At 48.5% G+C, this 11,200-nt stretch overlaps 1 protein-coding gene across 2 annotated transcripts in view; it reads right to left on the minus strand.

Annotated features, from left to right (window-relative positions):
- Positions 1-10,096, minus strand: part of trmt44 (tRNA methyltransferase 44 homolog) — an 18,092-nt gene extending 7,996 nt beyond the window's left edge. For both annotated transcript variants that reach the window (XR_003973522.1, XM_030338096.1), the window contains exons 1-9: positions 9,487-10,096; positions 9,278-9,395; positions 8,424-8,643; positions 7,578-7,646; positions 7,072-7,179; positions 6,489-6,560; positions 5,182-5,288; positions 3,886-4,069; positions 983-1,463 (exon numbers count right to left, since the gene is read on the minus strand). Coding sequence is in view for 1 of the 2 variants with exons in the window: in XM_030338096.1 (XP_030193956.1) it covers positions 983-1,463; positions 3,886-4,069; positions 5,182-5,288; positions 6,489-6,560; positions 7,072-7,179; positions 7,578-7,646; positions 8,424-8,643; positions 9,278-9,395; positions 9,487-9,826 (1,699 nt within the window). In the remaining variant the exon portion in view is untranslated. The remainder of the gene's footprint in view (positions 1-982; positions 1,464-3,885; positions 4,070-5,181; positions 5,289-6,488; positions 6,561-7,071; positions 7,180-7,577; positions 7,647-8,423; positions 8,644-9,277; positions 9,396-9,486) is intronic.
- Between the last annotated feature and the right edge of the window lie 1,104 nt (positions 10,097-11,200).

The following is an 11,200-nucleotide window of genomic DNA, read 5'->3' on the forward strand; positions in this document are numbered from 1 at the left end:
CCATGCAGAGAGCCCGGTCATTCTGGGGCGGGGGTTGGAGGGTTAATGAAGAGGAGGGCTGGAAGATTTAATATCGTTGGAATGCGACATGATATATTTTTCCGGTAAATGGCGCGATTGAGTGGCGGGAATCGTTATTATTCTGTAATTCAATTGATCCTGAGCCTGTGTGGGGGAGGAGGGGGAGAGAGAGAGAGAGAGAGAGAGAGAGAGAGAGAGAGAGAGAGAGAGAGAGAGAGAGAGAGAGAGAGAGACAGAGACAGAGACAGAGGCAGAGACAGAGACAGAGACAGAGACAGAGAGAGAGAGAGAGAGAGACAGAGAGAGAGGGAGAGAGAGAGAGAGAGAGAAAAAAGAGAAAGAGGGACTGTTCTGCTGACCCTAATCATGGATCCATCTGGCGGTTCAGATGAACCTTTGATACCCAGAGGTTACCGTAACGACAACACGGGATCAGCCAATACACTCAACAGATGCCCTCCAGGTAGATCACATGACCCCCCCACCCCCCCACCGGTCTGATGTCGGTAAAATAAGTGAAATATAAATGAGGATCGTGGTGCAAGTGAACCCCGAATTTAAACACTTTGAGATCATTTAATATAAAGGATTATGGGATGAGAATTCTAGGAACGAGAGGGGAGGTTTTATTCCCATGGTTACGACCCACACCGACTTGGTGCTACTTTTTATAACGACTGTGCCTTCGTCGGGCGTGTTCACTATAATGAGCGATGTTGTACAAATTGTTGCCACACAGCCTGGCGTTACTAGTGTCCGAGGAGCTTAACCCCGGCTGAGTCGCGGTCATCAACAGCAGCATCGACCTCCGCCCAGACGGAGCTCCACACGTCCACACACACATCTAAGATCCTACGAGATGCATAACGTTCAGAAGGTTCATAACGGGCTTTCAAGTTGTCCCTGCCCCCCCCGACGGATTTCTATTTCGGCGCTCCAATCACAGCACGGCTCCTCCTACCTCCGGGGTTCCAGACGACGTCGGCGGCGGCGGCGGGCGTGGGAGTGGGCGGGCCGCCGTCGTCCTCGGCCAATCCCAGCAGAGCCTTGGCCACGCGCAGCACCACGCCGTCCACAAAGTCCCGGGGCAGCGCCGCGCAGTTCCGCACCTTCTCCACCCTCTCCCGCGGCTGGAACCCGGCTCCCCAGTCGTTCCCGGGGGGCCCGGCCGGCTCCGGGTCGCCGTTGTCATGGTAGCCGCCGCCGCCGCCGCCGCCGCCGCCGTGTTCGCCATCACCCGGGCCCTCGCCGCCGCCGCCGCCGCCCCCGTCGTCATGGTCACCGCCGTCTCCGTCCGCGACGCTCGGCGGGCGGGGCGGGACGACCGAACCGGATCCGGATCCGGAGCTGGAGCGACGGCTCTGGATGTAGCTGGCCCTGCGCTCCTCCGCCTGCTCCGCGTCACACGGGGCGTAGCTCCGGGACTTCCCCACCAGGCACACCTGAAGGTGGGGGGGAGGAGGGGGGAGAGGAGGATGAGCGCTGGGCAGGAGGGGGAGGAACAGTTTGGAGGCTAAATCCTGCTCACGGTTAATTTTATGTCGGAAACAAAATCTGTCGCAACTCTAAATCGACTCATCACATCAAACCTCAGTTGGTGCTCCCAGGTAAAAGCTACACATTGAGATCTGAATGTAATGACTTGATATTGATTTGTGATGATTTATCAATTATATGGGATTTCGCAAACAACACCTGGGCTCTCTCAGGTGGGATCCCCTGCCGTAGACTGTGTACATGTGTCCGTAATTCTTGATGTTTAGACGCGACATCAAGAATTAAGAACCCATGTCACAAGAAATGAGGTGTGTGCAATGGCTTAAAATCCCCATGGGGCCGGTAAAACCAATGTCCCTTGGGGGACAATGTGAAGCTGCTACTCTACTTTATTATGGGATGTAATCCAGCCTAGAATGAGGTTAGGATGTGCTGCAAGAGGGGGTTAAGAGACTTAACAGCTGTTCCCGTATCAAAGAAGTGTTATCAGCAGCTGGGACGAGAACAAAACAGAACAAGAACAGGAAATAAAAAAAAAATTCTACTTTGTATTTTTAGCCTTTGTTTGAATTTGTTTTTGGGGCACGACCAAAGTTTTGTTTTTATCGGTATGCAAAATGGTCTGTTGGTAATTAGGTCGGCGCTCTAGACCCAAATGTGTTTATCCGTACAATAATTTATAGTCTCCGATCTTATTTCAAAGTTGACCAACTAAAACCGAAAACATTCACGCACACATGCAACCTATTACACAGTCGGTCGAGTACGGGAGTTTGAATCCAAACAAACAATGATTTAGCTGCATACTGCAAAGGCGTGTACTTAACAGACGAGGAGAAATGTGGATAGAGAAAGGAAATTAAGAGAGCAAAGATGTTCAACTCCCAGCTAAAAAGGGGCTGGGTTCGATACCCAATGTCTACACCCTGTTGGCAGGCAACGCAAAACGCCTCACAACCTGCCAGTTCTTAAAAGACGCATTGGTAAACAACAGTTGAGTCACCTCAGATGAACCAAACACTCCCTAGCACCGATTGTCCATGCCAACGTGTTTGTCTTTGGCTTCCTTTTGTTTGTATGCGTGTGTAACTAACCCTTCATCCAGATGAATGTCTAACGTTTTTATGTTTACATGTGTACTGGGTGGGGGGGTGTAGTTTTGGCCACAGAGCTGAACCCCCCCCCCCCCCCTCCCACTCTGGTTGTGTGGAGTCAGTCTGTTGTATCTTCTTATGAAAGCGCCCCTAAAATGCACTTTGGCCGCTTTGTGATTCTCCTGCGCTGGTTGTGGACGATGAACTTTACAGGGTCGTGCCTTTAGAAGTGTGGAAAATAGGGTGGAACTTAAAATGCTCTTTGATGTGCACCCTCTACGTTGTTGCACTACCAAGAATATGATAACGACGTACTTTATATACTACTATGCATTTTTAATGCACATTTTCCAGTTTTTGTTCAGACAGGCTACAACGTCCAGTTCTTTACCTCTTTTCGTAGTTAGCCCAATTAAGAGCGTTTACTTGGTTGATTATTTGGAGGTTGCTCCAGGATAAAAGCGTCTTCTAAACGACTCATCGTAATGTTAATGACTGAAGTGTTAATAGTATTGGGTAATTAGTAGTGTACCTCCAAAACAAAAATGCCAAATGCCCAATCAATAAAGCTTTGGCCAGAAATGAAAGCACTCTTCAGCCTCTTGCATCTAGTCCATTACAGTTACAATAACGATGCTGAATGCTAATAAAACAGTATTAATGTTATTAATTAACATTACCGCCAAAGGAAAAAAAGTTTAGTTTGGTGGTGATGAATTGCCTGGCACTAGTTTTTATGAACATCCTTACTGTACCAACAGCAAAATATTGTTTCTCTTTCTTCTGACAAAAGTACTTATACAAGTCGCTTTCGATAAAACCGTCTGCTAAATGCCAAAAAATGTAAATGTAAGTATTCCTTGAGCCACACTGATAAAACAGGCGAACTAATAGACACTCTGGAGTGTCAACAGGAAGCTGTTGTGCGTGACTTCCTGTTGACACTCCAGAGTGTCAACAAGAAGCGGTTGTGGGTGACTTCCTGTTGACACTCCGGAGTGTCAACAGGAAGCGGCTGTGCGTGACTTCCTGTGGCGTACCCGCTTGGTGGAGGGGATCCGCAGGCAGTGACTTCCTGTTGACACTCCGGAGTGTCAACAGGAAGCGGCTGTGCGTGACTTCCTGTGGCGTACCCGCTTGGTGGAGGGGATCCGCAGGCAGTGACTTCCTGTTGACACTCCGGAGTGTCAACAGGAAGCGGTTGTGCGTGACTTCCTGTTGACACTCCGGAGTGTCAACAGGAAGCGGCTCTGCGTGACTTCCTGTGGCGTACCCGCTTGGTGGAGGGGATCCGCAGGCAGTCCTCGTCCGTGTGGAAGCCGCTGGCCCGGCTGACCTCGGCGATGTAGTCGATGTACTCCTTGTACTGGGACGTCCCGCACCGCCGCCTCTGGAACTTTCCGTAGAAGTCGAAGAAGCAGCAGGGCAGCACGAAGTAGCGGCACGCGAACGACGACCTGGAGTAAACAACAACAAAATGAGCGGTTGGTACCGTTTACATGCGCTATTTAAACTTTACATTTCCATTGGAATATGTGCACGTTCCATGTTATTGTATTTTCGTTTTTTTATACAATATGTACAAAGAAGTATAATATTTGTGAAATTTAAATACTACATGCTTCTACACCAAACTAGTGTTACATGCTCATCATCAGCATCTCCCCCGCTCTTCCGTGTCGGAAGTGACATGGTGCATCACCAAGCGTGCTCGTACGGGCACGTCAACCACATGGAATTCAGAAGAGAGAAGCGCTCTCGCTCTCTCTCTCTCTCTCCCCCTCTGTCAGTCTATCTCTCTCACTCTCTCTCCCCCTCTATCAGTCTATCTCTCTCTCTCTCTCTCTCTCTCTCTCTCTCTCCCTCTGTCAGTCTATCTCTCTCTCTCCCTCTGTCAGTCTATCTCTCTCTCTCCCTCTCCCCCTCTCCCTCTCTCTCTCTCCCCCTCTCTCTCCCTCACAGTCTATCTCCCTGTGTCCCTCTCTCTGTCTCTCTCTCTCTCTCTCTGTCTCCCTTCATCCCCTTGTCAAATGTGAAAGTATGAGCATGAATGGAAGCTGGAAACACCATGGCAAAACAATAGCACATTGAGGTTAATTTAAATCCATGCGTTGTGCAGGCTTGGCCCTTGTTACTGTATTCCCATTTCCCCAAACAATCTGTGGGTTGCAGAATAGAGCTTAGAATAGAGTAGAAAAAAGAGATTAGAACAGAGCTTTGATATATCAGCCAAGAAATAACTTAACATCTTATCTTTTGGTCTTTCGATAAAATAAACACATAAAACGCTACCATTTTAAGGCTCCATATCGCCACCAAGTGGCCGTTTTAAAAGATATATTTAAGGGGAAAGATGATAAAAAAAAAATGCTCCATCTCTCTCCCACACACCAAGCCCCAAACACAACCCCCCCTCCTTTACACACACACACACACACACACACACACACACACACACACACACACACACACACACACACACACACACACACACACACACACACACACAAATGTAATTCCAGGATTTGCATCTGAGAGCCGCCACTTGAGGGGCGCTGTGATTACTTGCCTGGCTGCCATCACCGGGATCCAGGGCGTCAGCTCGTCTGAGTGGTTCCCAATCAGCCAATCAGTGGCCGGGAATAAGAAACCCTCTCCGGGAGTGATTGCCTTTTCCTGAAATAGACCAGGCCACCACCAAAGATAAATGACAAGGGTCCCCTTATGATGACATCGCCCCCCCAGCCCCCCCCCCCCCCCCCCCCCTACCCGTCCCCCCCCCCCCCCCCCCCCCCCCCCCCCCCCCCCCCCTACCCGTCCCCCCCTGAGATGAGGAGACACCGGGCCTAATGGGATTCGGAAACACTTTGAAACAAATGACGGAGGACACGTGCGTGGTCATCAGCGCGTACGAAACTCATTCCCCATTTTTAAAACTGTACTTGAAATGCTGTCCTGTGATGCTACTATCATGGATGCTAATAATGGCACCCCGTTGTACCCCTAAACAACCCCGGTTAGATGGGCGCCCCCCACTCTGCGTCCCTACTCAGCGTTTCTACCTTGTTGATTAAGAGGGGTTGTTTTTGCCCCTTCGGGGGGCAAGGCTTAGGGGGGCGTTCTACATGTGTAGCCTGTAAAGCCCTTTGAGGCTGTGACTGTGATTAAGGGCTACACAAATGAAATTGATTTGACTTTTTTTTATTGAAGGGATTACGGCTCTTAAAGAAATGGTAAGGGGGTTGACCTTTGAGCAGAACCTGGTGACTTCAAGGGGCGTGCGAAGGATTGTTCCCGTCGGGAGACTACATCGGATCTTAGTTAACTCAGTTAACTGAGACCACTTCGTACAATATATTTCCCATATGGGAAATGGGTCACCATAATTGAACAAACAGAGGAAATAAGCCCTTCATAACAAAAATAATACACAAAATAGAGTATAATAATAATAATAACATTGGCTCCACAATTTAAATGTTTCAATTTACACAAGGGATCAGATATTTGCTCATCGCGACGTGGTCCGTTTGGTCATGTTAAACTATTTAAAGGAGACGTATTATACCACCAGGTGTAAGTGTGATTAGCCTTACAAGACGTTTTGAAAATCTGCCCCATATGACATCACTAGTGGGCGTGTCCACCTAGATCTGTGCTGGATAGATGAGCAACGTTTACTTCAGTCCACTGGGTAGGCTGGTAGGCTGATCTATCCAGCACAGATCTAGGTGGACACGCCCACTAGTGATGTCACATGGGGCCGGTTTTCGAAACTGCTTGTATCACACTCCCACCTGTTGGTAGGATGCGTCTCCTTTAAGCAGGAGTGTCTCAAGCGGTCCGAGTCTGGTACGTGTCTGAGCGGGTACCTACCTCTAGGCAGGTCTGAGGCCCGTACATGTCCCAGATCTTTCTCCTGCGCACGTCGATGCCCTTCCCCGGGTGCTGCAACACAGAAGGGCGTGGCAGGGCAGGTGTGTGGGGGAATAGTTTTAGAATCCACCTCTCAAATGCTAGGATGATGACGGCTGGAAATCCACCGTTAAACATATTCTACCGTTAAAAGAAAAGCTTATAAAAGTTTACACATTCATTAATCTTTTAAAACACATTCAGTGACTTAATAACTCACATTTTGTGGTTAGGTCTAAATTATTGTTTGCTTATTTCCCTGTGTCTCCGTGTATATCTCTGATGGACTCACCCCTTCATTGGAGTATGTGTAACATATTCAATGGGACTCACTGCTTCATTGCAGTGTGTGCATCACTCGGATAGGACTGACAGTATATGTATCCCATGGGACTCACTCCTTCATCGGAGTGTGTGTGTCTGTCCCTCTGATGAAACTCACTCCTTCATCGGAGTGTGTGTAACGTATCCCATGGGACTCACTCAGGTGTGTGACTCCCTCCTTCGTTGGAGTGTGTGTGTGCATCACTCTGATGGGACTCACCCCTTCGTTGGACAGTATGTGCACCAGCAGGCCGTTGCCACAGCCCAGGTCCACAAACGACTGCTTCTCCGTCACGCCTCTCTCCGCCCGCTCCTCGCCCCAGAGAACCTGGGCCGCGGAGGGAGAACGACAAGGAATGAATACAACCTCCGAGAACCTTCTAGAACGGCAAGGAATGAATACAACCTCCGAGAACATTCTCATCTCGGGGCACATAAGATCATTTCAGTGTGTCCATGACCACAGACACAGAAAGAATCGTGAGTTTCCTGAGGGTTCTACATCTACAAGACCCAACTCCAAATGGATCCCGAACCATTGCTTAATAAATACTGCCGTACGAAATCTAGGCTGTTTTTAAATAGACAGCAGACAGTCCGGCCAGTTGGAGCAGTACGGTGGAAACATTGCAGCACATGCCTCAACTAGTGTCTGACGTGAGGATGAGCAGGGCAGGTAACACTTGAGTAAGATGCTTTTACAAAGTGATCAGAGGAAACACTCACCAACAGATACGTAGCGATAGCAACATCCTCGTAGACAAACTTCTCTGGATCCGTCACTTCAGGCCAGACCTATAAGATATAAAATATTGTCTGTGAGCACATATCATTTACCATCCATCCATCAATCCATCAAATAGAAAATACATTCAAGTGAACAGCTTAGTCATTTCAATCTTGTTTTTCACCTACATTTATATACCTTAAAATTATAAATGAATGCAATCAGTACCAGTCAAGGGGAATTAAAACTAGTTCAGCTTCATTCCATAAAAACATACAGCACATAAAGAAACAACGTGGATATGATTCCACAACCATTCCATCCATGCATCCACCAACCTATTCATAAATTATTAAAAAACAATATCCTCAAAAAAGTTAACAACAAAATAGGGCTGGGCGATTAATCGAAATTTGATTCCAATTTCAATTTTAGCGTCAAACGATCACAAAACTAATATAATTTTCGTTTTTTTCCTTTACTAAATGTTTTCTAGAACTGAAAACATATCTTTACATTATTTTAGATTAGAAAATTTGCTTTTTGACCATTTTGTATATTCTTCTAAAGCGAAATTTCAAAGTTCTCAGTTACATAGTGATTTATGGGAGAGTCATGCTGAATAAAAACATGTTTGCAAACTGAAAAACAATCGTTTGAATAATCCTGACTTCAATATTAACCAAAACAATCACGATTAGGGATTATTTTCCATAAATCGAGCAGCCGTACAACAAAATCAGATCCACACACTCAGAACAACACAAGGTCCTTCCCTCCACCACGCGTCTCCCCCCCCCCCCCCCCCCCCCCCCGTCCCCCCCCGTCCCCCGTCCCCGTCCCACCTTGACCATGGCGCGGTACTTCTCCTTGAGCTGCTGGTACACGCAGCCGTACTTCTCCACGGGCAGCAGGGACAGCGTGCTCTTGAACTGGCTGGCCGCGGGCTCCGCCGCCCAGCGGAGGAGCCGCGGGAGCAGGGTGGAGCACAGCCACACCAGCCTGGGGTAGGCCACCCCGTCGCAGGCCCAGTCCGCCGCCGCCAGCACCCGCAGCTCCAGGAACCTGGGGGAGAGGAGGAGGAAGAGGGAGGAGTAGGAGGTGAATGAGAGATTGAGGTGGAGGATGAGGAAGAGGGAGGAGGAGGAGGGAGGAGGTGGAGGAGGAGGGAGGAGTAGGAGGTGATTGAGAGATTGAGGAGGAGGAGAAGATTGAGGAGGAGGTGATGGAGGAAGAGGGGGAGGGGGAGGAGGAGGAGTTGTGTACCAGACGAAGCTCATCCAGAGAATGACAGTGTTTTCAATCACCCTGAATAGGCCTTTGTCACAGAGATGAAGTAGTAGGGGTGAACACGGGTGTAGCTCATTTAAGTAATTGAGGGTCACAAGATACACCCATGTTCACCCCTACTGTATCCGTATCTGTTATAGAAGGCCTATACACCCATCTACCTAAACATGCTGCACCTTAGTCATTTTATCCATTGTTGTTTTGCATGTACATGTTGTTTATGCCGACTGTCTTGTCGTGAAAATTGTTCTAGTCGGATGTGCCATGTCTCACCTTAAATCAAATCCCTTTAAGTCTCATAACATGCCATAGTATTTTGATTCTCATTGTTCACCCATTTATTACAGCTCAGGGTGCTCGTGTTTGAGAAGGCACACACACACACACACTCGCGGCTACTGTGTCTTACCATTCTTCGTTGTCCCTTTGGACCAGACTGATCTGATAAACGTTGCCAATCTTCTGACACACTTCCCCTGACGCATCCTCTTCGAAGGGAACGAACGTCACCTGAAGTCTATCAAAGTCTAAAGGAAAAGGAACAACACATGGGAATGACTCCCTCATGAAACGATAAGCGGATATCAACAAGAACATCAGCTGGCATCCCACTCTCACCTTTCAGCACAAACTCTTTATGTGAAGTGGATCCATAGCAGTTTACTTTCGGGATAAACGTCCGCACACTGAACGTCCAGGTGTTCTCCTGGTCGTGCGTCAGTGCGGTGGATTGCCCCCTGGTCAAGAAGGACAGCACGTCATGGGAGTCTGTCGACTTGGGGTCCAGCAGCACCCCCAGGTTCTCAGTGCCCACCTCCTCGGACGGGGTCTCCGTGGCTCCGCACAGACGTTTGTTTACTACGTGGGGCTTCTTGATCCACACGTCCACGGCGGACCAGAAGCCATCGGGGAGAGATTTGCACTCGGCTGGAAACTTGACCTCGTGGAGTTTAGTCATGTCGACGACAACACATGTAAACACACGACCATCAGCGACATGTGAGGATGAGGACGAGCTTCATCTATGGACCACTGGCTGCATGTTTATTCTCTATTGACCTTCGGGACCGTGGTTTCACACACCGCGGATGGTCGATTTATGCTTTCCGTCGTTGGATACGACACTTTTTATGAGGCGAATGCAATATAAACAGCACGATTCTGAAGAAGTCTGCCCAGCTGATGAGATGCTGTCGCCATGCGATGACGTCAACAACCAGCGATTCTCACTTATGGCCACTAGATGGTGCTACTGCGCCCACACTGCACTACTGCGCACACATACAAAGTAAAACTTCTAAATATACCGTTTATTAATGTTATTGATCATCTATCTTGTATCTGGGTGCATTTGACATGGATTGCATTTTAGAACCTCATCAACTGTAAGAAACGACTGATCTTTTCTCTAGGAGTGACATGCAGGTCTAGGGTTGCATGTGCAGATGCTGCTGCCGGTTTCTCCACAATGATAAACACACCTTGTCACACTAAACCCCCCCGGGGTTTCTCGCCAACACAAAACATGAAACTAATAAGTACACTCCCCAGCCCACTTGGCAGCATAAACAGTCCTAACCCGAGACGATAAGTAGAGAGAAGGGCTCAACCCACTCGTCACAATCTCTCCCGAAAATAGTATATTTGTAATACTCTATACATCATATCTTTAATAGTCAACTGCCAAAACAAATCGAACCGTCGATTGGGGCCAATGGTTGGTGGTTTGCTAGGGTTCAAGTCTACTTTTGAAGGGGAAATGCATATAAGAGGGACGCTCCTTGTTGTTAAGTGGTAAAAGGACCGCCACTTGCTCCATTGTCCTCGATGGACGGGTCTGCGGTAAAAGGAGGAGGCGGCACCAGCCGTGTGTGACGACGAATGCATATACATTGTCATTAACAAAAATGTCGTCCAGCTCGTTTGGTGAGAACAGGTATGCAGGGTAACTACAGTTACATTAATTTACGTGTGCGTTTGTGCGTGTGTGTGTGTGTGTGTGTGTGTGTGTGTGTGTGTGTGTGTGTGTGCGTGTATGTGTTTGTTTTACGCTGTTTGCTTCTGGCAAGTTTCGACAACTCACACGCGTGCAATATTTTATATATGCCCCCATGTATGTCTCCCTAACACACAAACAACAAACAAACACGCACACGCACGCGCGCGCGTATTAGCGAATGATTGAACTCGTTATTCGAGGGCAGGAGGGAGCTCTGTAGGCGCAGTAGCTCAGTAGAAATGGTATCGATGCAGGCGTCGTCCTGGGACCCGCAGGTGTAGAGCCTGAAAGGGGCGGGGCCACCTCGACAAACACACACAGGTACAGGGGGGG

Source organism: Gadus morhua, chromosome 17 (genome assembly GCF_902167405.1).
Source record: "Gadus morhua chromosome 17, gadMor3.0, whole genome shotgun sequence".
In the NCBI taxonomy this organism is placed as follows: Eukaryota; Metazoa; Chordata; class Actinopteri; order Gadiformes; family Gadidae; genus Gadus; species Gadus morhua.